At 44.6% G+C, this 27,605-nt stretch overlaps 1 protein-coding gene across 6 annotated transcripts in view; it reads left to right on the forward strand.

Moving 5' to 3' along the window:
- The first annotated feature begins 6,081 nt into the window (after positions 1 to 6,081).
- PTPRO (protein tyrosine phosphatase receptor type O) overlaps positions 6,082 to 27,605 on the forward strand; it is a 1,002,672-nt gene continuing 981,148 nt past the window's right edge. For all 6 annotated transcript variants that reach the window (XM_078674019.1, XM_078674018.1, XM_078674014.1 and 3 more), the window contains exon 1: positions 6,082 to 6,280. In XM_078674019.1, coding sequence (XP_078530145.1) covers positions 6,206 to 6,280 — 75 coding nt within the window. In that variant the 5' untranslated portion in view covers positions 6,082 to 6,205. The remainder of the gene's footprint in view (positions 6,281 to 27,605) is intronic.

Consider the following 27,605-nt stretch of genomic DNA (forward strand, 5'->3'; position numbering starts at 1 on the left):
CTCCTTCAAAGCTGCAGGCCATCCCAGGCCTAAGGAGGTGAGGATCGTGCGTGAGAGCGATGAGTAGTAGGAGTGTGACGTCGTGTGTCGTCCGGCTGCTGCTCAGGTCGGACTGACTCTTGGAGGATGAAATTATTATTTATTTGAAGCCTGCGGCAAATGCTGAGACAGCAGGACAACCCCTCGGCTCCACCAACCCCCCCATCTCGCTACGCCACTGTACGTGGCTTTGTAAACATGACTGAAGCCTTTGTGTGGCTCTTGCATAGCCTTGTGTGGCATAAGGACACTGCAAATGCCTCATAATTATGGGCCTAAATAAATAGATATTGCAAAAGCCAATATGCCTGCCTCTCATCACCGCAAGCCTCGATACAGTGCCTTTTTGAAAAGTCCTAAACAGAAGTTGATTTATTTTCCCACCGGAATGCATTAATTTCAGTACGCCATAATTAAATCAGCCTCAGCGACATCTTAAGCTTCTTCTGAAGACCAAAGCTATTCAAATGAGCTTTGAAAAGCAAAGGAACGTTGGTCGTGCATTCCGTGATTCCCGCTAAAACCTCAAAATAACTGGCACAGGTTTTACGACTTATTGATCCCTAAAACGCATTGCGAGTGCTTGACTGCCATAATCAGATATTGCTCAGTGCACTCACAAATGCACATGGCATATATCCAGGGGCGTTGCGGGGGCCCCTGCGCTCCAGGGGCCCCTCGGGCCCCTCACTTTATTAATCATTAATTAAATGGTGCGCAGTGTGCACGGCACACTGCATGCCCTTCTCAATAAATTAAGTTGCTCACGGCACTACTCAGCAGGTTCGCCTGGGCCCGGTCGGGCCCCAGAGGTTCTTCTAATTCAATGGTGGTGCGCACGACTGGCCAGGCCACACTCGACCCCTTCAGCTTTGCTAGAGGCCAGTAAGAGTGGTAATAAAAATATGTCCGGCGGAGAGGTCCTGGAACATTCCATAGTTGTTCCCCTTACTTCTGGCGAATAGGAAGCTCATTTCTGAAATCAGCTGCTTTCGCTTTCAGGTGAGGTAGAGTAGGTCAGATTCCACTCTAAATCTCGTGAGCACAGTCTGGAAGTTAGTGCTGAGCTGATTCCGCAGTGGCGCTGCCTCTTTTTTTTTTGAGGAGGAAATGGAACCTGTGTGGTTTATCCTGGAGTAATGCTGAAGGAACCAACGAATTAACCATTACTTTCACTGATAATGCTGGTGTGTTTTATATAGTGCTCAATAGCGCACTTCTGCCTTTTCTAAGCACTGTAAACTAATAGTTGTTGCAATAATAATAATAATAGTTGTTCTTTTTACTGAACTCAATGCTGGGTTTGCTGTCGCTGAGTTCAAACTCATGACATTAATGGTGATGCCAGAAATGACCATTCGCCCGCTGCGCTATCTCACAGGCAAGTACCGACATCTATGTGTGTTACACATTCAGTAGGATGCAGTTAGGGCAGGACTAGATGGAATGAAGGAAGAAAGGGAGGGAGGATGGAAAGCAGGGGCGTAACACAGGCCCCGTGCTTCTGGAGCCCCCTCAGCTGAGCCTGCAAGCAGTGGCACTACAGATTTGTCAGGTATTTATTTGATCATTAAAAGACTACAGCCTACAAGCATCACCGTCGTTCGTTGCACCAGCTGACAGCACCTCACCGTGGCCTCTTCATATTGGTTCACAGATGTCTCCACCATGTCTGCAGCTGTGCGGTCTTCACCTTTAGGGTGGGGCTGGCCTGGTGACGATTGTCATGCACATCCCGCGCGGCACAATTAAAAGTGCGCGTGGCAGCACATCGCACTGGTGTGGCCACCGAGAAGGTTTGTATCTTGCACAATGGTTTGCTGCGTGGGTGAGTTGGGAGAGGGGCTGGTACTCCATTGATTTTGGGCACTAGTCGCCACGACACATCCTAGTCTGCATTGTAATGTGCCCCGCCCTAGCGTGAACAGCACAGCAATAAAAGGATATTTGCCCTGGTCTGAGTGAAGAACCACAATTGGTTCTCTCTGGTTTATTTGACCCCTTCTCCGCACCCATCTGTAGGGGGTGAAGGTCCCTTGTGTACAAGCTGGGTGGCTCACTAAACCCCCCCCTAGCATCCACCACACCTATATATACCTCAACTGGACATGTGTTGTCAGTAGTTTGGCAGCAAACCGGTAAGCCTGATAATAACCCTGAATATACCTTGCACTACCCTGGGTATATTCACAGTGCTGCAGTGGAAGCTGAACACTGGATGAACACAGACTGTACCATTCTCCATGTTCACTGTAACACTGGCTATAAAAGTTTATGGGAAGAGTGCGTTGATCAACTGCTGATGCTCTGAACTGCCTAACAATTTATTTTAATGTGGGAAGATGCTGATAGTAATGCATTTGTTTTAGTTGAGTGCAACTTGGAAGGGCTGTTATTTATTAACTTATCTATCAGATATTTGGGATAAGTCTATCTTTAGAAACAGAGCCATTATTCAGCAATGTAGCTAAATGTTCCTAGATGCTGAAATTCGAATATATATTTTTTTTTAAATGAGTGCGGTGGGTGCAGGTGACCTGAGCTTCCAGGCCCAGCAGCAAGGGGGTTGAAGGCAACTGCCTTCAGGCCAGAGGCCATTTGCATATTTACATACCTTTGTAAACTGGTTACCAATGCTTAGTTCTTTTCTGGTGCCAGTACCCCCTGGGCCGCCTATTCCTTACGCTTGAAATGTACATTTACTGCTGTAGTGTAAGAATGCATTTCATGAAAAGGAATATAAAGTATGGTTGCCAAAATAAAAATGCCAGCAATATGTTGTTTAAAGTGTTGACACCAAATAGGGTTATAAATAAAGTATGTATTGATTTGCAATGTGACTTTTCTATCTTTGTTGACTTTAATTATCAGTCCAGGATCATTCAGGCAGCGCTAGAACACAAAAGTGCTTTCTATTTATATTTGTTGTTCGAAGTATGCAAAGGTCAGTGCTGAAAATACGGCTTTAGGTGATGCTTATTTTTGTCAATTCTGGGACATCAAAATAATGAGCTGGCAACCCTAATCATAAGACTGGAAGTTTGTTGCAGAATCAGCACGTTATTTATTTCTTCCATCCTCGATCCCTGAGTAGCGCCATAATAGCAGTAGTTTAATTTATATCTAAAAACCCTACGCCGCTGTCAATAACATGCTGAGTTACTTCAAGTGTTTGGGTAGGCACTCTGGATTAAGACAACTCACTCCTCATTCTCGCCCTTCACTTTTGCGCTCACCCTGCACTCACAGCGGTCACAATGCACTCACACGGATCACCATGTACTCCCATCATTCACCTGCTCACCCTGCACTCACAGTGATCACAATACATTTTCGCTGTTCACCCTGTACCTCACCCTGCAGTCACACAAGCACACTACTCACCCTGCACTTATGTCACACTATGCTCTTCTGTCCCCCTCACTGCTTAATCTGCAATCTCACTTAAACAAGTCCATCACTAACCATGCATTCTTCCGTCCCACTCTACACTTACACCTGCACCCAAATTCATGTGGTCACCTCACTCACCCTGCAGTCACTCCTCTTACCCTACTCTCACACTGTTGCATCACTCACCGTGCACTCATATGGGTACTCCTACCACCCACAAAGTGCAGAGGGTTACTGTGCCTACTACAAAGAACGTGTACCATGCACATCACAGAACTGAGTGTGAGTAAACTATGAGTAGCGCTATAAAAAAATTAAATGTTTGTCAGAAAGGTGCTATAGAGAGATGAGCTGCATTGTTGGTGAGTGGTAGTGAGGGAGTTCATGGAAAAGGAGGAAATGGGGGGGGGTGCCATCTAGAGACTTTTTGAGGCATGGGCAAAGTGGGCTCCAGCTCAGGGCCCCAGACTTTCAGGGGGCCCCCTGATAAAACCAGCTCTTTTCTGTAGAGTCTTGTCCTGATGGCATTAAATGATTCTTGAACAGATTGTTTTAATACAACTTTCATTCGCTTTTTTTCAATATTGGTGATGTGTGGTTTGAGCAGGTCGGCGTGGCGTCGTTGGCTTAACATTATGTGATACTGGGGATTGGGGAAAATTATTAATCTCCCTGTGCCTAACAAAAAAAGTATGTAGTTCTTTTCAGTGAGTCCTACTGTAGTTCGTTCCATCATGGACGTTGCAAACTCACTGTTAACACTGTTAGTGAGTTCGCAAAGTCCATGATGAAACGAACAACATACTTTTTTGTTAACACACTCTTTGAAGTGCTTCAAAAAGTGTTAATGTTTATATAGCGGGAATGCGACACGAAAGTATTAGCGCGGCTGGCTTTACATGAGCGCGTCAGTCAGTGCTTGACTCTGTGTGTATGAGAACTGGAGAGAGGACAATGACTGATACCGATTGTGTCCTCTGTGTGTACTGACTGGCACGCTCATGTAAAGCCAGCCACAAATACTCTCGGATTGTGTTCCTGTTATATAAACATTAACACTTTTTGAAGTGCAGAGTGACTACTTCTCTCGATTTTGTCTACAGAAAGTGAACAATACATTAATCATAACATTTCTTCTTGAATGCTGCTAGTTTGGGACCTGTTTAGTTGTTTGTTTAGTTGTTTACAATTTAAATTTAAAATCAGTGAGGTTCTCAGCATTGTATCTTGAAGTCTGTTATGAAGCTCTGTTGTTATACTGAATAAGCAGCTACCATGTTGTTGTTATATGACATCCCTTTATTAATGTAATAACTCCACTTTCACAATTGCTTTATTAACCTTCTTGATTCTCACATTTGCTTGAAAATGCACCATTTACCCACTCTTTTTTCAAAATTCTCTCAGGGGGAGAATCCCGCAAACCCCCCTTTACTTTTTCGTTTATGCTACACCTCTTTCAAATGTCACCACTCACCACTAATTGTCCGTTGAGTTTTGATGGAATTGCAGGTTTGGGTTTGTCTTTCAAAGTTTCATGATATTGTCCATTAATATCAATTCTAATTCAGACCCTTCGTAGTTATTCTTCAGCCATAGGCAGTTCATGTGACAATAGGACTGCTCTTTAGCATTGTTTTGATTGCTGCCATTCCTGAGACAATAGGATCACTTCTTGGCATTGTTCTTATTGCTGCAGCTCCTGAGACAATAGGATCGCTCCTTGGAATTGTTCTGATTGCTGTCTCAGTTAAATAATCTGCTTTCGACATTATTGTTACAAATGGCGTAGCTTATATGTTAAAAGGGTTTCCCTCGTTCTCATTAGAAACTTTGAGAAAGAGAATATAGAGGCATTTCATTAAAATGTTGGAGGTTTCAAATCAAAATATGACAGAAGTTTGGGCGGTAGGGCAAAGTTGTAGGAGGTGGGCCAGGTCGCCGGGGAGGGGGCCCCCTCCATGTGTTTTGCAGGGGGGCCCCCTCCAGTTTCGTTACGCCACTGCAATCAAGTACAGTACTGCGCCTACTTAGCATGGTCGGCATGTGCTATATAAAATAGTGACGTCACCAAGCTTAACTATACACCATAAACAAGAGGGCGTGAAAATGCGAAATGCATGACAGTAAGAGATAAGATACAACATTTTACAGACAAAACACGCTGTGTCTTTTTTCAGTTCACCACAAAAACCTAGAATGCCCGCTGGAGAATAAAAAAAAAACAGACGTCACATTTGCTAAAAATAAGATCAGGCTGTACCAAAAAAAAGTAAATGTGTCTTCTCAGCACACGTGGGAAGTAACTTTTCAAAATGATGCGCAGGGTAGCGGCGGCTCAGGGAGATAAGAGATGGGCGATAGACAGCAGGCTCTCGGGGGAGGGGTGATCTGGCTGCTATGAAACGAGGAGGAGGCTGACAGCCCCGGCGCTCGGAGAGGAATGCAGGGCTCGTTCATTCGCTCTCTGAGCCCAGCAGAGGAGCCCGGCTGCCTCCGTCTGTTGCCGGCTGAGCATGCTTCCAAGAGGGCAGATGGTCCGGAGAGCACCCCTCCCTGCCTCGTCCTACCGTCTCTGTTGAGGGAACCCGCAGGCACGCCGCGCCGGAGCGCAGGCATTCACATAACCGCAAAATAAGTGGAAGGCGCGGGATTTATGTGCACCCTGGGAGCCGGGCGCGCGGACCGGCGCAACTGATGCGGCTGCAGCTGCGATTCGCCATTGTTAACATTTGGAGCCGAGCCTGAGCGGAGGCGCTGCCATTCCACGCCAATGCCCCGTTACTGGGAGAAGGGGCGAGGCAGCCCGATGATTTACCCCCTAATATGCCTCCTTCTGTGCTTCAAGGTAAGAGGACTGCCCCCATTCCCCCTCAGCAGGTTGGTTGTCGATTCCTTGGCCCAGCACATCTGTGGTGAGCAGGACACGGCAGCTGGGCAGCTGTGTGCCTGCATTGCTTTTGTTTAGATGGTCGTGCGGCGATGCCAGTGTGTGCCACGTCCCTCGTGCCTCTTTGCTATAAATAATAGGAGGTGACATCAAAGGTCGGGTTGTGAGAATGTGCTTCCTCAGGCAGAATGAGGTCACTTTCACCCAGGCTGCCTCTCCGCCGTTTCTGTTGCAAGCAGAGCTTGAAGGCAAATCCGCGTCTATTTCCAGGGCGGTTCTTAAATCCCTCAGTCTCTCTAAATTCATCATTGGGAAGTGTATTGCATGTGCATGCAGTCGGGTTTTGGTATATGCATAAAATGTTAAACTCTGTGAGTGCTAAAATCCACGCACGTCGGAACACCGAGGGTGCAATCGAAGCATGAACTTGTTACACCTCACTGCTGACACAACCCTGCCTCCCGGGCACCTGTTCAAATGCAATCATTGGTGTGGCACTGCCCACACTCAATGAGAACAGGGCGTTATTGTTGTGTTTTACGGGCGACTGTTATGACCGTGCTAGGATTCACAACGCATAGCTCAAAGGTAAATATAACGGTATTATTCTAAAACATACATTGAAATTAGATTGAGTTGACCTCGGACCTTCCGTTTTTAGGCATATGTGATCAGTGGCCCTCTCATATTCACCCGCTCGCCACAGTGTATTGTTTTAAAATGTTATCGGGCCAGGCTGGGATGTAATTGCATAGTAATGAAGCAGCATTGACATTATGACAGTGTTCAATATACGGGTCAATCTTTAGGCGACGGCTAGGCGAGGCGATACGTGCAGCCCGGCTCGGGAGCTGTCCCTTCAGCACGGCCGTGACTCTGACAAGCAGGAAGTGAGTCGCCTGCACTGTATGTAGCATTTGCACGCAAAGGGCTAGCTGTGTACACCGCCTATGGCTTTGTATATCCGAAGAGGAATATATTGTGTTCTACTGTGGTGTTTCTGGGGGCAGCTAGGGAGATGAGTCTCTGTGGATGAATGGATTATTAAACTCGAAGGAATGTCTGATCAGAAGGTGCACTCTGCCAGAAGCTCTGCTTGCAGAGCGCATATGAAAGCAGGCCATGATAATTCCAGTTGAACAGATTTGGCCCAGAGCATAACTTTCTGACTCCATGAATATAGGTGAGCGAGGGAGGGTCGCGAGACACAGGCCACAGCGCAGGGTCACTTGAAGAAGCCAAAAGCCAATAAGTGCCACATAGGGATGAGTTTCTGATATGGTGGATATTAAATGTATATTCTTTGCAGGCCTTCCCAATGTGCTGAGTCATGCAAATATCGTTCCACTTAAATTAAAGGGAGTATTGTCTCATTTTAGCCTGGTCACAGGCAGAAGACTCAATTAGTTCATATAGTAAATGGTTTGCCCTGCTCCGTGGAGGCGTTGCTGTTGTTTCGACGAGTTTCTAAAATTTCAATCAATGACTACAAAGTACTGATAATCATGAATGGACAGAACACATATAGGAGGACGTATCAAGCCATTTAGGTAGAGGTCATACACAGTCATGGGTGTCTGTAAATTCTTTTCAACCTTAAACTATTAATGCACCCAGTGAGTATGCTGAGATCCACACAACACAATTCTCTGTGAAAGATATGATGCTCATCAGTAGAATTTTCTTTTTGCCTAATGAATAGTGGAATGATATGGGCAGCAATCATTTTCGATAGCATATTGTTATGTAGGTTTATCATGGAGAGTGGCATGTTGGAATTACATTTACTTGGCGGCTTCTCAGGTTTCAGGAGCATAACTATTAGGGCTTCTCTTAGTGAGGGGGGTTGATGGTCCATGTTCTGGAAATCCTCATACATTGCCAATAGGTGCGGCACCAGGTCCTCAGCATCGGCTTTATAGAATTGAGCAGTCAGGTTGCCTGGGAATGGGGCCTTACCCCCTGCCGTATCCCGGATGGCCTGCAGGACATTGAAGGAGCCGGGTTCCACGTTCTAGATGTGCTCTGGGACCTCAGGTCGATAGTTCTTTTTATCAGCGTGAAAGCGTGCAGGGGAGAGAAATTGTTAACAGGTCAATCATTTCAGTTCCAATATACTATGACTCCTATGAATCACAGACTCCTAATTAGATTTAGTTAGTTTATTACGAAGCCAAGAACAACTGAATATATAAGCACCACAAGGTGAGGGTGTAGAAATATATTAGATCTAATATGAAGCCAAATCTACGGATGAAGTTAAGGCGGTGCACCATGCACAGGTTAATTAGTTCGAGGCTGAGGATACAAAAGATGATCGAGCAGTCATCCAGATTCCCCTTCATTGGAAGTTCATGAGTATAAAGCATTAACCTGTCCCTTCACTACCACTTGCATGACATCCCTACATAGCATTTTCCAAGGAAAGATCTGTTAAGGTGTCAGCGCGTGAAGTCTTCCTATGAAGTCTCTTCACATCATTTGGGTCAAGTAGCACAAAGAAACAGAGCTCTTTCTAAGATGCTCTCTCTTTCAAGGCAAGGCAGAAGTCCCTGAACACTTTCCCTAGTTACAATACATCAATACCTCAAGTAGTATCCCATGATGCTTTGCCGATGACGCCATCCAGTAAGGCCACCTCCTCATAGGTAACTTTCCATTAGGCAGCGATGCTCCCAAGCTTTGACGAGATGACCTTGATTCCCAGGCTTGCTCCAATGAGAAAGTACAACAGTTCTCCATTATCAGTATCAACGCTCAATGTATCCTCTTCTCCCCAAGCATAACTCCAAAAACAAAGACATTATTCTAACTAATAAGGATTATTCTTCCACCTGCAACAGAAAGGGGAGAAAAACAAATTCAACATGCATATGAAATTCAACTATTATATCTAATTCAAGACCTTCCATGGAAAATGCATTTCAGGCCTACAGAAATCATCCAACATAAGAGAATAGCACCAAATTACATATAAATGAACACTTTTACTGAGCACTTCTAAATTAACACATTACATAAGCATGCCAAATATGTAAATAATTGTCTGCAGCATGTACAAATTCTACACGTTAATGTCTTCAGCTAAACACATGTGTATTTAATATCAATCTTTGCACGCTTATATGAAAATATCCCACACCCCACAATTCACTTTTTAACAAATCGCATTCCAATGTCACCCGTTAATACAACAAAGGAATATATGCGGGTGCAGACTACTCGTGATTATCATGCAGCCCTACAAATGAAATAGCAAAATTTGAGCTCCATCAACATCATCTACTGTGATTGGGGTTATCTACGTAGAGCCTGCAATTATTGTCAAGCCAGAGGTGTTGTACTGTGTCAAGGTATTCTGTCAGGGGGTCGGGTGTTACACCCTCCTGAGATGCATATAACCTGGAATAGTAATTCAGCATAGTCTCGGTGATTTTGGCTGTTGGAGCTCTCCAGCAGAGTCTGTGGGTGAGACACCAGTTAACTATGTGGTCAATGGTGCTCCTGATGTCAGGGGCCGTGCCACCAGTGAATGAGCCAATGGCATGCAGGCTAATCATTCAATGCTTTCAATGCACCCAATCAATCAATCAATCAATCACCGCATTTGTATAGCGCACTACTCACCCGGAGGGTCTCAAGGCGCTGGGGGGAGGGGGGTCCGCTACTGCTCGAACAGCCAGGTCTTGAGCTGTTTCCTGAAGGCGAGGTGGTCCTAGGTCAGGCGGAGGTGGATCGGAAGGGAGTTCCAAGTCTTGGCGGCCAGGTAGGAGAAGGACCTTCCTCCAGTGGTGGCTCTTCGGATGCGGGGGACGTTGGCGAGGGCGTGGCTGGTCGATCGAAGCTGGCGTTTGGGAGCGTAGAAGTTGAGGCGGCTGTTGAGGTATCCTGGTCCTTGGTTGTGTAGGGCTTTGTGTGCGTGGGTGAGGAGCCGGAAGGTGATTCTCTTGTTGACCGGGAGCCAGTGCAGGTCTCTCAGGTGTCCGGAGATGTGGCTGCGGTGGGGGATGTCCAGGATGAGTCGTGCTGAGGTGTTCTGGATCCGCTGGAGTCTTTTCTGGAGTTTGGCGGTGGTTCCGGTGTAAAGGGAGTTGCCGTAGTCCAGTCGGCTGGTGACGAGGGCCTGGGTAACCGTCTTCCTGGTCTCGGTGGGGATCCATCGGAAGATCTTGCTTAGCATGCGCAGGATGTTGAAGCACGACGAGGAGACGGCGTTGACTTGTCTGGTCATGGAGAGGGAGGAGTCCAGGATGAAGCCCAGGTTGCGTGCGTGGTCAGTTGGTTTGGGTGCGCTGCCCAGGGCGGGGGGCCACCAGGAGTCGTCCCAGGCGGAGGGTGAGGATCCCAGGATGAGGACTTCCGTCTTGTCTGAGTTCAGTTTCATATGTTTCTGGAAGTGAGGCAATAATCTATTGGTGAGCAGGCTCCATGGGAGATAGAGGCACAAGTCCCTCATCCATGCAATGGTGCCTAGCTTATCATACATCAACGAGGTTGTAATCATCCATGATGGAGCATGTCTGAGCGGCAGCATGGGGATAGTGCCTGCTGGAGGGAGATCTATTCAATAGAGGGTCAAGGACAACATTGAAAACTCCTCCCCATATCACTGCCAAATGACAAAGGGCAACTATCTTGTCCCACGCATCCGCAAAGAAGCCCATTGTTTGGGCCATAGACGCAGACAAGCATGAAGCGCTAGCCCAAAAGAAACCTGTGTATTACTATATATCATCCCTCTGTGTCCATCAGGGTCTTAAAGTCTGCCACTGGAACCCCTTCCACAAAATCACAGACCCCCAACCCTATGCTGGTTATGTAAAGATGCGTACCTCCACTATCCAACTGCAGCAACGTTGCTTTCAGGTGTCCTTAGTAAGGTGAACTTCCTGTAATGAGGCAAAGTCCACCCTGTGCCACCAAAGGTATGCTATCCTCTGCCGCACCTTCCTTGACTTATTCAACTCTCAAATGTTCCAGGTCAATAACATGCTAGTAGTCAGGCCAGCCTGGAAGTCAGTATTACTAGGCAGTGCAGGTGCAGCTCTATTGGGTTGCCACCCTAATGCACTCGGTTGTCTCTAGGGTACAAATGTGATTTACAGGATATCAAGAGAAAGTTCATGCTAATTATGAACAAATTCCAAGTCCCAACATTTCAACCCCCCATCCTCTTCAAAATCCCCAACTCGTTAAAGAGAACCCCTTTCCACTTGAATAAGGAAACAAACAACAAGTGTAAGGGGAATCATCCCCAGGACAGAACAAAGAGGTGGTGGTGTCCCGTCCCATTACTGGGACAGGTGGCCCTAAGAGGGCGTGTCAAGGCCTGCAGTGTAGGAGCTCAGTCAATATTGTTGAGATGGCTGCCTTGGTCTGGGTCAGTTTGCAAGGCTATGTCAGGGAGCCTATGGGACTGTCTGCGGCATAACTTCATGGCTGATTTGGGATCCGTAAAGAAGTGAGTTTTGCCATTGAAGGTGATGCAAAGCTTGGTCGGGTAGAGGAGGTCATAGTAGACACCCAACCTCATAAAGAGGTGATTGGCAGGAAGAAACTCCCTGTGGGCAGAATGCACCACCAGGTGGAAGTCCGGGTATATGGATTTCTTTTTGCCCTGATATTGACTCTCACCCTTTTCTCTTGTGAGACACATGCTAGTGTCCCTGTGTCTGTACAGAAGTAAACATACTATAATGGGGTGTGCTGGCATGCCCAGTATGTGATGTGTATTTACAACAAGGGGTGGTGAGGGACAGAGTCTCTGAATTAAGCAGAATATTCTCACCCAGTCAAGAGATCAGGGCTAGATCCAACACCGTTTTTTAGCTCATTGCACCATCCCAGTTTCAGAACCTGGCTGTATGCAAATTAGTCTGTCCCTGGCCCAGTGCATCATGGGAACAGGGTAGACCAGACTACAAAAGCCAATTCTTACACTGGGAAGGAAACAAGCTTCCGGGGACCGGTTTCTGGCGTTACAGCCGTCTTCGGCCCGGCTTGCTTGAATCCTGATGGTGCAATGAGCAAGGGACTCATGTCTGAGTATATCCTTCCACGCTTAGGGTGGACAAAAATATTTACAACAAGGGGTGGTGAGGGACAGAGTCTCTGAATTAAGCAGAATATTCTCACCCAGTCAAGAGATCAGGGCTTGATCCAACACCGTTTTTTAGCTCATTGCACCATCCCAGTTTCAGAACCTGGCTGTATGCAAATTAGTCTGTCCCTGGCCCAGTGCATCATGGGAACAGGGCAGACCAGACTACAAAAGCCAATTCTTACACTGGGAAGGAAACAAGCTTCCGGGGACCGGTTTCTGGCGTTACAGCCGTCTTCGGCCCGGCTTGCTTGAATCCTGATGGTGCAATGAGCAAGGGACTCATGTCTGAGTATACCCTTCCACGCTTAGGGTGGACAAAAATATTTACAACAAGGGGTGGTGAGGGACAGAGTCTCTGAATTAAGCAGAATATTCTCACCCAGTCAAGAGATCAGGGCTAGATCCAACACCGTTTTTTTTTTGTCCACCCTAAGCTTGGAAGGGTATACTCAGATGTGAGTCCCTTGCTCATTGCACCATCAGGATTCAAGCAAGCCGGGCCGAAGACGGCTGTAATGCCAGAAACCGGCCCCCGGAAGCTTGTTTCCTTCCCAGTGTAAGAATTGGCTTTTGTAGTCTGGTCTGCCCTTTTCCCATGATGCACTGGGCCAGGGACAGACTAATTTGCATACAGCCAGGTTCTGAAACTGGGATGGTGCAATGAGCTAAAAAACGGTGTTGGATCTAGCCCTGATCTCTTGACTGGGTGAGAGTACTCTGCTTAATTCAGAGACTCTGTCCATCACCACCCCTTGTTGTAAATAATTACAGTATGTGATGTGGCCCCAAGTAGCGATGCTTGTGCGCCACTGAAGGCATGGTGGTAAAGTCGTCGCCAAATAGGGTGAAGGAGAGTCTCCTTATAAGTCTCTGTAGTGGTCATGGCAGTGGATTCTGAGATGCCAAGCACTCCGATGTTATTGCACCTTGAGTGCACCTCCAGATCATCATTGTTTGCCTTGATGACCGCCAGCACCTTAATCAATTGTAAAAGTTGCTCCGTATGCATTCTGCTCCATCTTTAAAGTCTGAAAAAACGTTGTTCTAGTTGGTCAAGGCACTCGTCGTGGCTGTCAAGGGGATTGCCCATGTCATCAAGCCATCTGGTCAGCAGCTGGTCAGCATATCTATTTTGAAGTCAATAGTCTTGAGGCCATTTCCCACCTCTGCATTCTTTAACATCAAGGGTGGCAGGTGAGCTTGCAGCAGCTCCATCATGAGTGGGCTCTGTGCCTTTCAAAGTGTGGTGCTTGTCAAAAACCAGCTTGGTCTGATGTTTATCTGCTTTCCCATCTGTGCAGGCATAAAAGCATATTTCTACCATATGTCTGATCCCTGATACCATATGTCTGATCCCTCTCAATTCACGTTGTAGACGGTTGTTGTCTGGCAATGGGCAGAAATGCTGCCAAAGTGGTGTAGTAGTGAGGGGGAAGGACAACGAGTTAAGGCTCAATGTATTAATGCAGAGGCCCAGCCACTCCCAAGCCCACCATGGGTACATGAGGAAGCCTCCCTGGGCCAGTCTGCATGGGGTCCTCCCATCCAGGGGGCCCGGCCCAGCTTAGCATGGTCACGGGGTCCCGTCCCGCCACAAGCCCTCCAATGAGAGTAGACAGGCTACAGCTTGGTCAGGAGGGGTGGGCAGACATCTGATATCGGGCCACCTAGCAACACAGACTCAGGGGAGGGGAGCCTGCGTCACCCAGGAACTCAGCAGTGAGCATCTAGTGGTCACCTGGCCAACACTGCTACCACCGGGGAGTAAAGGATCAAGTCCCAGTCTCTGAAGGAGCCGCAGGAGCCCTTCTCCATGGCTGAGCCTGCTCCTGTCTACAGTGAGGTTCCCAGGATAATAGACAATCCCTGTCCTATATCTGGTCATGCTGAAGCACCATCCAGGCAGCAGATAGCTTAATTGCCTGTCTCGGAAGAGGCCCAGTCAGACTTCCACAGTGCCGCACAGCACCTCCTCATCCCAGGAGCTACAAGGTAGATTGGCAGGTCTCTAAGGGTCATAGATCACACCCACTGTAAGCCAATCCAGGTCTCAGCACCAAAGAGAGCAGATGGCACCTCTTTGTGAAGGATCAATGACAGATTTCTTCTCTGGGCCAGCGGAGCCTCACACAGTGGCAGCCATCTTGCGGCCTGGCTCTCTGGCACCCCTGTCGGAAAGTAATGGGGAAATCGTAAATCAGAATTTAAGATCTTTGCAAAATACAAGCTGGAATACAGGGCATAATGTACATCTCTTGATCTTTCAAATAAACTAGTTCAATGTATTTCCAACCTTAAAATGTGTGTAGGCCATAGAGGAAATGGCCTAACTGCCAACCTTAATGATCAACACAGTATGGTAGTCTGAGGGGATCTTGATAGGCCTGGGTGGAGTTTGCAGAGTTTCGCTATGCAGAACTCTGCGAAGTGACCAACTAAATCTGCCGCTCTAATTAGAGTTCCACAAGTGGTGGAGTGCCTTAGGTTGTGCCGTTCGTGCTGATTTTTCGTGCCAGCTGTTTGTCCAAAGCTGGAAAATCAGCACAAACAGCAACTTGCACAGCACAAGAGGGCGCTGCTTCTTTCTGCTGCTCGATTAGATGTTCTACTTGATCGCGAGCTGTACCGGCAATCCGCGACCACCTGCATTGAGAAACTTTGCCGGGAGGTGGTCTGGAGTAAGATTTTCCTTGCCTGCGCTTGCCAACGTAATGTTGGCAAGTGTGAGCGAGTTAAAAACTCTGCTCCGCATAGTAGAGCTGAGTTTTTGGGAACTGCACATGCTACGCAGGGCACGGAGTAGAAATTTCACACCCAGGCCAAATTTTGTACGGTGTACGGATGTAGAAATCATCACAATCATTTTAGTTTAATGTGATTTAAACATACTCTAACAATCAATTTGCTATAATCTCTTTCTAATAACTATAGTGCAGACAGTGAGGATAGGCCTATCGCAATGGAATTCACTGAACCTGAATATATTTCTGATTTTATTTAGTTGGTATGCATCTTTGCAAATATCTTCAATATTAAAGCAGAGTTAACTTTGAAAACCTTGTTTGTAACAATGTATATACGTTCTATATATTATAATATATGTTACACAAAAATATACTATTTAAAAGAGATCGAATATTTTGTTGTGGTAATGAGGCCAATATATGATGCATAGTTCAGTGCCTGCCAGTTAGTGTTCCATGCCAATGCAAGTATGTATCAAGTGTGCTATGGGCAACAATAAAAGCAAAATCAGGGGAAATGCCTCCACCCTGCCCCCCGGTTGGATAGTTCAAGGTAGACACATCAACAGTGTAGTGGATCCACAACTCCTCTGATCACCAGGACTACTTAACCTGCTGCTCATTTTTGTTTTTTCAGGGTTGGTGACATAATACAATATGGTGCATAAGTTAGGAGTCAGTTGTGGGATGGCTGGTTTAATAATTTTGTACAATATACATCCCTTCTGTGCTCTAAACTTTGTAGATTATTAGTACATTACATCCCCCTAAAATGAGACCAACCACAGCATACTTTAAAATTAATGCTGACCTTGGACCAACTTATGATCCTTTTGCATTTTGTTGCTTCTGTTTAAGATCACAACTGACAATTTTTGGGGAAATTCGATTAGTTGTCATGCTTTATCTCGTCTAATAATTTGCTAAATGGTATGCAGTACAACGGTGAAAAACCTAATAATGATGAATGATAGAATATTGTAGATGATTTAAGTTTGTGTTTACTGCTGGGCAGGTGTTTAGTGTTGTGTAAAAGTTTTTTGACTTTTAGCGAACATTTCATTAAACTTTAATATCACAAATGCTCTTTAAAATATGTCAGACTATTGTCTACCTTCAAATATTATGATAAACAGTGCTATAAAAATCAGTTATAGGCACAGTCATTTGTGTCCCTTGCATGTGATTTGAAATGTAAGGCCAAAGTTCTTTAATAACTTTAAAGCAATAAGGTTGAAGCACTTGATCTAGATTTCCCACTCAAGTATGATCTCAGGGAATGAGACGCTATACTTCTGTTTAACTCAACGATGAGGATTGCTTATACATATGGTATCTGAAACGATCACATTCATTCCTTTTTTACCAACTCAAAGGGCTAGTCGACTGTGTATGTTTTATTGTTATTACTAGAGGGGACAATGCCAAAAATTGATATTAGAAGAGTAATTTAGCGTCTACACTGTTTTTTGAACAACTGCAGAAAGTTCAAAATTATAGAGTTGGAAAAAATGTAAATTTGAAATGTAGTGTTTTAATTAGCTTAGACTAGAGACCGTCCTCTAGGACAACTTGTATCCAAATGCCACAATGAATAGCACCTCTGTCGCACTATTTGCTCTGCGAGTGAAGGAATAGGTAGCAAGATCTGATGTCCAGATAGAGTATACTAAGTAAATGGGTTTGTAAACCTCACTGTGATTGTCTTGATGAAAATGTAAAGGCTGGTGTCTTACTAACATCTAAAAATGTCTGTTCTCTTGTCTACATTTATGACATTGAAATATGAAATACTTTGAGCATTGAGGGATCCCCGAGCTATTCTCACTCAATTATCTGTACCAAACTGCTCATTGGTTTGATCAGTTCAATGACATTGATCTTTTGTCTTTGTGGAAAAACCCATTTTAGCAGTGAACACAAATGTACTTTTTGTGCAACATCAATAGAAGTATGAAACACTTGTAAAAATCAAAAAACATTATGAAAGCAAAAAACACCTTTCGGTGAAAAATCTCTTTTAGGTGCAAAGTTACGTTTGAGTGGACATCACCAGTGATTAAGTTTCACCAGCAATTTGGAAGCAATTTTAGGAGTGTGCATGCACCTCAGTTGAAGCTCATATATAATTTGCTGGACCATTTATTCGCAGCAATGGGGAGTTCTTTGCAGGCAGGTGAATAACAATTGTATTAGCTAATATCCATAGGTGAGACTAAAATATTCATTTTAACTGATGCAAAATGCAAATGACACTTTGTTAGGGTAGCGGCTGATGGAGTCTTATAGACATAAAATAATGACTGAAGGTGACAAATACCATGAGCTGTTGTATACTTTACTTAGCCACATTGAAAGATATGACCCTAAAGAGCATGTTTACTTCTTTTACCATAGTGATCATATTACTCACACAACTATGTATAATTGTGTGCTGTGCATACATTACGGAGTGTTCTTTAGCTAAAAGTGATTTCAAGTACTGATTATTTTCATAGCATGTATGCTGCTCATCAGTTTGAGCACGTATGTAGTATTTGGTATGACAGCTTTGCTGTTTCTGACTTTGTAAAGCCCAGACTATACTTTTTCAATTTTTTAATCTATGTTTTGCTTTTCTTTTCGAAATGCTCACTGCATGGATATAAATAAATACACATTTTCATAAAGGACTGGCGAGCAGGAGAGAGACATTTAAAAAAAATGTTCTTCTCTGCCTCCAACCTTGTGTAGTTGATCATTTTATGTTTAATTGCGTCTTTCTGTCGGCAGGGTCTTATAGAATGCATTTTATTGGAACACATTTTATATTGTGTTCTGGTATTAAAACTATTTGAGTTTTTGAATCTTTACCTAAAGTATGAAATTAATGGAACATATTGCTAATTTTTCAGGGTTGTAGTAGCTTAATAATTGATTGTAAGTGACAGTTTCGTATGAAAATACAAAGGGTATTCATGCGGGCAAAAAGAAATCTATTCCTTCTGGGCCACGCATGTGCACGTGTTTATATACAGCTGAAAGGCACATCTTTTCAATCCACCCTGGAACAACAAAAAGGTTTATTGATTTTAAGCACTTGTAAAAAGAATTGGCCCAATTTACTAAGCTATTTATGAAGGTATATCTACATTTACAGCTGTGAACGGTTCCAGTTATGCCTGTCAGGTGTTCAGAAAAAGATAATTCTCAGGCATAAGTGATTTTACCACCGCATTACTGTGTGCTAAAACAGCACAGTTATGCAGAAGTAAAAAGCACATACCAGAGTGGGAAGAAAAAAAATGTTTGAATTGGAAGTTTGCAAATTCCTGGCCTACAAACATTTGATTTTATTGACAATCCGAACTCCTCTCTGACTCTTTCCCGCCCCGGAATTACTCCAGCAAAGGGCCTGAATAAGTCACCATACAGGGTGGGAAGAGGAACGGAACACACACAGATTTCGTGTCGGTGTAGGGAATTAGGCATCTTTAGGGAGGAAAAGGATTTCCCCTTAGAGACCAAACAGATAAAGAAAATTTTTTGGAATTGTGCAGGAGTACAATTTCACACTGGGAAAACAACAATTCATGATCAATGTCACAGGACCACCTCAATAGCATGCCTGAAAACAAATGGCTTTCCAGGCAGTTTTCGTTATTAGGGAACACCTGTGAATCATCTGCAAGAATACTTTTAAGGGTAAGAGTTTATGATTACCGGTGTGCATCTGATGCAAGATACCTCAGCCCCCATATGGTGGCAAACATATTATTAAATTCACGAGACAACAAAAGTTATGGTTCTCATTAAAGGCTTTAATGGTCACTGCATGCCACCTCTTGCTTAATGCTAACTGCAGCTACTCTTTTTCCCTTGTCTAACTTTACGGCCTCTGAGTGAGACAAAGCGTTCTGGCCACCACCTCTATGTTGTGGTATGCCTTGAGGTATGCCTTGAATGGAAAATGCATGGATCCCTTTTTCCTGCAAGTTCCTTCATTCAGAGACTGGCCCTCTGAACCTTGGAAATGCTAAAGCAACTTCGAGCTGTGGAAGTCTGCAGCCGGCTAATTAGAAAATGTGTCTCCAAGCGAGCAGCAGTGGGGAAAGATATTAAAAGAGCAAATCACAGATCGATGGAAGCAGAAGGGTGCCTATTAATATTAATACCAAGCCACAGAACTGTGACTACTGATGGGCCAAACAGTCAAAGCATCTCACTGCTTCGTGTGATTGCCTGTCAACAACATGCAGTCTTCTAAAGGCAGTTGCCCTGTCGACCATCATGATTTTAGATTAGCTAATGTCAATTAAGAGGCCAGTCGTTTTTAGTAATTTGCAAATTACCCAATAAGAGTTTGCGAGAAATCTCTTTCAGACTGTTTGAATACCCACAAAATACGCTACAAAAAATAGCTAAGCACTGCAAATATACCAATTTAAGAAGAAGCATCAGGGAGATCTCTAATACAAATACTATTCCTGCAATATTGTCTTCACATCTGGAAACGGGGAATACAAACAAACTTTGACCCATAATGTGCACATTAATATAATACACTTGTAGCGTTGAGAGCGGTGGACATTGATGTTTGCCTCTAAAAGATCTCTGTTTACATCACAAATACAAAATATTGAAGCCAGTGAATGTCCGATTTACCCCCTTGCTGATGAAGAACAAAAGGGGCTTCACTCAGTCTGTCCCATATGCTCTATCATGATGTGCATGCAGTACAGGATCGGCAGTATAGACAGAAAGCCAGATGTGATACATGGGATCCCAAGCAAGTCCACAACATGTATATATTGTATGAGTTAAATACACTTTGAAACACAGGGGGTGTCATTATTGCTAGGAGGCCGCATTATTAAAGTAATTCTACTAGCAAGATATATTCACACAACACCAGCATTTATGCACGAGCCAGTTATTGTTCTGCATGCTATAAATGGATTGTGTTGTTTTTGTGCCAATGAGAGGATCTGATTTCCCAGCAGGCAATGCATTCTAGCCTTGAGCCAGGGCGAGGCCACCAAAATAATTTGCCAGGATCAAATTGCACTGTGCTATCCCATATACTGCATATTTGATCGTCATCCAGTTTAGATCAAATCATTGGAGAGCTACTACGAGCATAATATCCTGCGGCAATCCACGATCAACAATTACATTGTTTTCTTGAACACCTAGGAAGTCTGGTTACAGAAGAATTTTAAAATTGGTTTAATTTTGCACAACCAAGATATTTTTCATCACACCCATGTAATGGTGGATAGCATCATCAACATCATTCAACTAGTCACAATGGGTAGCCATGTAAGTTCCCACCTTGTAGATATAAAACTGGAAAAAAGACGATACAATTGAACCATAGGAAATGTCTACAACAAAAGTTAGTCGGTTGTGTAGATTTTATAATCTTGCCGTGGTCTGCAATATTAAATCAATGCAATCAATGTTCATGTAATTTCGGGGTACTCATTTCAAGAGTGTGGAGAAGTGTGGCTCACTGGTTAGAGGAGGCAGACCTGGAAGCAGAGGTCAGCCCGGGACCAGGGTTCAATTCCCGGCTCGGCGGGGTCTTGAGTCCTAAAATGTCCATGGACTCGACAATTCTCGCTCTGGTGCCTACTCGATTCACGGGCTCACACTCTGCGACTCTGGGCAAAAGCTTGCTTAATCTCCACAACGGCCCCTCGTGGCAGGATGCCTGGCTTTCACCTTGCGGATACCCTGCCGGGGTTATCTCACAGAGGAATACCAGGACGGGTTCCCTAAGCAAGCGCTTAGAAACCGCTCGGTGATTTGCGCTATATAAATTCCTGTACATTTACATTTACATTCAAGACAGATTTTTATACCAGTATATACATACTACCGTATTATAATTTTAGCTCTTTCAGAATGAATTTCATCCTGACCAAAGACAAATACTCTTCCCCCCACAAATTATTTAAAAATTGCTATACCGTCATTACTTATTATCATAATATTCTTCAGAATTCATGTGGAGTCATATTATACATGTATCCAAAACTTGATTGATTTTTATTTATTGAAGCTAAATTTCATTGCTAAAACCAAATCACATCTCAATTTCATATTATTATTTAGTTACCTATGATATTGTCTTATACAAAAAAATTCATCATCGCCTCCTCACATCACACACAGCCATCTCCTTCCTAAAATGCTCAATCTTATTCCTACTTCTCATATACCCATACATACTATACCATAAAATATCCATATGTCAACAGTGTCCAACAGAAATATGTTTTCTTTTTCAGACTGGAAAAAGCATCTTCCAATCAAGTTCATATAAGTTATATATAGTATCCACGAGTAGTTTTAATTATTCTCTCCTGCTAGTTACTTTCCATCCACCAGATTGGTTTACTTCACATTTTATTGTTCCTCTGTGAATTTGTACCATTAGTTAGTATCCCTTAATGGTCATACAATGACTTCAGTCTTGTGTGTGCCAATGCACTTTTCGGTGTGACCCGGTGGATACCATCCACCTTCCGCAGGGCACAAAAAGACCATTATTTAATCTAGAGCTAACCAGTGGTGGCTAAGGAAGTGATAAAAATTACCTTAAACACACAATAATCCATAGTAAACAATAATGTGAATAACTCCAAAACTTTAACACCAAAGGACTCCCACAATAACGTGTGCATAAACAAACTCCAGAGTATGAGTTCCAAAGAGAGAGTTGTTCATCTTAAATACTCTCCACCAACGCACCCAAGTAACCATCATCAATAAAAATGACATACTTGAAGTCTCATAAACCACCACCACAAAATTCGTTCTAATATTCAACATACTTGGGAAACCAGACTCCATAAGGCATGGTATTTTAAACATCTGGAGATACCTCTGTCAAAACAGGGTTAATACCAACACTCACTCTGTGGTACTGAAAATTCTGGACCCGTGTCATAAACATCGTCGTATCATGACGATTTTGATATCAGCAGACCGAGAATGACTAGTAGACTATGCACAGGCATTCTCGCCATGTTAGAGCAACAAAATCCCCCTGTAATCATAGTTTTCGTCCTGAACCCTCGGGTTCCATTTTGTGTACGGCAGCCATTTTGTGTGTTGCCCTCACATAGGCCGATGACTGAGGCCAAAAACGAGCCCGAAAGACACGTACACCTTTGTTGGCATCTGTGTGACCTGGGCAAGCTGACTCCACTACCTGAAGCCAAACCTGTTCGGTCAGTTCCTCTCCCAGTGGCCGAATGAGATTAGTATCAAGGCACAACATATCATAAACCTTTCATCGCACACGAACCATGCCTAATCTTACACACACCTGTCCCTGTTTCTTTCTTTATGACTTGCTTTACGAGGAGGAGGTGCCCGTTTTTATTGAGGGTCTGTCGATATCTGATGAAAATACTGGGCCTTGCCGGGTAATTGATTGTGGGCTGGACAAACTGAAATATAGGCGTAGTGTGCGGAGTGGGGCTCCGCGGAGCTACGCAAAGTGGGCGCAAAACTACGCCCACCCGCGCACTCCGCATAGCCCCACTACGCGCCGCCCGCCTCCCTCCCGCCCTCCCTAAATACTTAAATAAAAGGATAGAAAGCTTTTAAAAACACTTACCTTGTCCGCCGAGAAATGAGAAATGAGAAATGCGCATGCGCGGCCGCCCGCGCATGCGCATTAGTATCCGAAATGGCGGCGCGAATCCAGGGACGGCGAGAGGGAGCCCCGGGGACGCGGCGGACAAGGTAAGTGTTTTTAAAAGCTTTCTATCCTTTTATTTAAGTATTTAGGGAGGGCGGGAGGGAGGCGGGTGGCAGCCGGCTACGCACCGTCTGCGGAGCGCCCGTAGTGCCGCCTGGCTACGCCCGCTACGCAAAATGCATAGGAGACGGCACTACGCGCACTCCGTGCACGGAGCGTAGCTGGCCGTCCACCCTTACTTGTCATCATGACTCTGCTTTTTCTTTGTAATGAAAATATGTGAATGGTCAACTATAAAATAAGGAATGTTTGCCTGAAGCATAATATTTTGTATAAAAGAGAAGGCTAACTTTGTAGGTTTGAGCAGTCTCATGAGAATATACACCGTGTTGTACTTCTAGGATACCTGTTACTGGCTGCAGCCAATAAAATCGATCTTTGACTTCACCTAGAAGACTCTGTGTTTCTGTAGTCTGAAACAGGGAGAACTCGAAGTCTTTGGGTGTTCTCCCTGGCACCGCTGGGTTCCGAAAAACCCAGTACTTCAGTTGACGCCCAACGTGGGGCGATATCAGCGGTACCGGTCCAAGCCAGAGGTTCGTGAGGAGCTTCGTGTGAAAATTCTGGAGGAAGGCCGCCACTTCATCGACCCCTGCATGTCGACGTGGTCCGAAAGTCTTTGCTGCGAGGTTCCCCACTTTCCGACGGCTACGAAGGACTGCTGCCCTGACTATCGCCCTGTTTTGGACCCCTTGATGATTTGTAGAGCGAAACGATAGACGAGTCTTCTGGTGACGTCATCGATACCTCAGTTAAGTATAAGTGGAGCGTCTCCCAGTCCTTAGTTTGGTTCTTAGTTTGGGTATCCCCTTGGGATCTTTGATTTGGAACTTGCAAGTACCAAAGCCGAGGGACTCGTGTATTCACGAGACTATCGTATTCGATAATCCTTTGAAGTTTGAAGCTAGACTAGAGAGCGAAGATGCCTGGTCTTAGCAGACTTGGAAATTTGTTTTGTCTTGGTTGTAATAGGGACTCCCGATTGGAGGACTCGTGTCCGGTTCCTCCGATTGGAACTCCAACCTATGAATTGTATGTGAAACATGGAGTAGGCCCCATCACATACAATGAAGTATGGATCCGATACACCAGAAAAGATGGTGTTCTAAAATGGCCCCAATATGGTAGCTTTGACACGGAAATCCTGGATAATCTGGAGGTTAAACTTTTCAAGAAGAAAGCCCGGCCGGCGATGTTTGACTCTTTCCACCTATGGCGTAAGGAAGCCAAACAGAAGGAATTAAATTAGCAAAGAAAAATAAGAGAGAAAAGGGTATCTCGATAATGCAAGCTGCTATGCAGTTTAAAGATAACGAAGAAGAACAGATGAGTGAGCAGTTGCATAGGCAACGTAAAATGGTAATCGATAAATGCTACCCTGCTTTGCCGCTTCTCCAGCAAGATGCAGCGAAGGAACTTGAAAAAGATCCTTTAATGTTTCATTTATTTAGTTTGCCACCCCCTTATGCGCAGAGTGCTATAGCACCTCCGCAACCTCTAGTTGTGCAACACCCGGTTGTTGTGCCTCCTGCTCCCCCACAACCGCCAGCACCTCTCCAGCTGGCTTCCCCTCTTCTGGCCCAGTCTTCTCAAGGGCCACTGACTTTGCTACCTGCTCCGCTATCTGTTCCGCCTTCAACTTCTGTAACTTCTCCACCTGTTCTTACTACCTCTGCTACTGTTCCTACATTGACCTTTTCTCAGTCTGCTTTATCTCCCGTCCTGTCGACCTCTCCTTCGGTTCGACAGAGAATGACTGACACTGTTGCTAGTCTTATATTTCCTCTCTTTGGGTCATCTGGTGTGACCCCTGATTCGGAGCGTAAACAGTCGCGTAGTCAACTGCCTGATTCGAGAGAGAGAGAAATGTTTGACCGTATGGCGCGTAAATGGGTTACCGACCACACAAGATATGAGTTAGAGTCTGTTATGGATGTCTTCCGACAATGGGAAGCACCGAAACAGAGATATGTTTTTGAGAAAATGTGTGTTTTTCTTTGTGAAGAATTGGAGGATAATGACTTGGAATCCAATCCGCCTAAGTTGTGCAGTGTACGGTTTGAGTTTGCAAAAGGCACAATTGTGGGTTCAGATGTTGAGAAAGCAGTTGCGACGTTGTTGTCATTTAGAATTGAGGGTATCTCTCAGTCGTTGTTTGAGCCTGATTCCTCTGTTAGAAAGAAGGTGAGACAATATCCAATGAGAGAAGTTCCCCCACAATGGAGAGAAGGGGACCCAACTGCTAATCCAGCCATTCCGCCACATTTCCAGCATGTTTGGGTACATGTTCCATGGAAGCGAGCCGAAGTTTTGGCCCTTAAACAGACATTGCCTGATCCCCGTAAAAATCCTGCAGGGTATTACAAGGAATTGTCACAGACTGCAGGCTCTTGCATTATGAATTTAGCTGATATAGACATGTTGTTTGGAAATGTTGTTCCACAGCCCTTATGGGGAAAGATTCGTCATGCAGATCATGATCAGGAGTTAGGTGACTCATGGGCTAATATTAGCGCTGCAGATGGCCGACAAGTCGGTGGTGCTAAACCCGAGCCCTTGGTAGCAGAACTTCCTGGTAGGATCATTAATTACATGAAGACTTTAATGCCTGCGATGCGTGTGAATTGGGACAAGTTGTCTGCATGTAAGCAGAAGAAAGAAGAGACAGTGTCTGATTTCTTCACCAGGTTTGAAGAGACGTTTATCGACCACAGTGGTCAAGATATGAGTACAGAAGGTGGTCAACGGTTGTTCGTTGACAAGTTTGTGCACAATTTGTTACCCAAGTTATGTAAGAAATTGAAAGATACAGAAAGTTCTTGGGCCGTTTCCTCTTCAGCACAAATATTGGCTACTGCACAGTATTATGAAAATCGAGATAAAGATAAAAAGGATAGGGCGGACAAGAAAACGAAAGAGTTAAAGACGAAGGTTCTTTTACAGCAGGCGTACCCGCCACGTGGTGGCCAGAATAACTATCAGCAACCTCAACAGTATCAGAGAAACTCGCAAAGGGCGAGTTTTCTCAACAACGTGTCCCTGTAGGTCCCAATCAATGTTCATATTGTAAAGAAGAGGGTCATTTCAAGTATAGTTGCCCTGCTTTGTTACAGCGTATGAATGGTGTCTCCGGCGCAAGAGGTCGAGGCATTTCACAAGCACCTAGAGGTAGAGGACGTGGAAATTTCCCCCAGAACACGCGTCCCTTTCCGCCTCAAAATTCAATGAATAGTTTTGACCAACAGAATAACGCGTCTGGTAGGACGGCTCAGTACTATGCTGACGACTACTACGCAGAAGATGAGAATATGGAAGATAATGATTGCTAGGACAGCCATAGACAAAGAGAGGGAGTTGTTTCAGTTCCAGTAGATCAGAGTGGACCCTATGTTGAGGTGATTACATCAGGTGTGTCAGAGCCTTTTCTGTTGGATACTGGTGCTACAAAGAGTTCTATTATGCACTCCAAACTCCCTGGCGCACCTTTGTCTGGCGAAATGAATGTTTCAGTAGGTTTTTCTGGCGCCCCGGTTAGGAACCCGATCTCTAGTCCTATGTCCCTTTCTGTTGGACCTTGTGAATTCGAAGCACCCCTTATTCTGACAACAGGTTGTGGTGAAAACCTGTTGGGATTGGATCTGTTGAAAAGATTGTATGCGACATTGTACTGTTCTCCTTCGGGAGTACAACTTACACTGGGTAAGAAAGTGATCTCTCCAATGTATTTGTCGAAGGATAAGATCCCGATAGAATTGTCGTTTCTTCCCGACATTCTTTGGGCTACTGGTCCTAATGATGTGGGTCTCTTGGAAATACCGCCATATGTTGTGACATTGAAAGCCAATGTTAAAATGCCGCGCATTCCCCAATACAAGATTTCTAGTGAAGGTGAAAAAGCATTGCTAGCGATCATTTACTACTTGATTGAAAAAGATAAATTGAAGAGACAAGAGGTAACATTTGCAATAGCCCTGGTCTGCCTGTTTTGAAACGTACTGACCCTTCTCAACCACCTGTTTATAGGTTTGTAATCGATCTTAGAGAGGTGAATGAGATTGTTGTGCCACAATTTCCAGTCGTTCCTGATATCACTGCCCTATTGACTATGATTCCAGCTTCTGCGACCTGGTTTTCGGTGATTGACTTGAAGAATGCTTTCTTCACCATCCCAATTGCCGAGGAGAGTAGGGATATTTTCGGCTTCAGTTTAGGAGGCCGAAGTTTCCGCCTCAAACGCGCTTCCCAGGGCTACTGTGAAAGCCCATCGATATATAGTCAAGCTTTAAAGACACAGCTTGATACGATTGTTTTAACTGATGGCGCTACACTTATTCAGTACGTTGACGATTTGCTAGTTGCTGCAGATACTGAGGAGATTTGTAAAGAAGCCACGTTGTCGTTGTTGCGTCATTTGTCTGATTTGCACCACAAAGTGTCTCTTTCGAAATTACAATATTGTCGACAAGAAGTGACCTACTTAGGTCATCTCTTATCGAAGGAGGGAAGGAAACTGACCCCAGAAAGAATTCAGGCAATTGCGAAATTGAGTGTGCCAAGGACACAGAGAGAAGTACGTGCTTTCCTAGGCATTACATCATATTGCAGACAATGGATACCGAATTTTTCTTTGTTGGCCAAACCTTTGGTGGCATTAACTTGTAAAGATACACCGAATCCCAT

This window comes from Lissotriton helveticus, chromosome 1_1 (genome assembly GCF_964261635.1).
Source record: "Lissotriton helveticus chromosome 1_1, aLisHel1.1, whole genome shotgun sequence".
NCBI classification, from domain to species: Eukaryota; Metazoa; Chordata; class Amphibia; order Caudata; family Salamandridae; genus Lissotriton; species Lissotriton helveticus.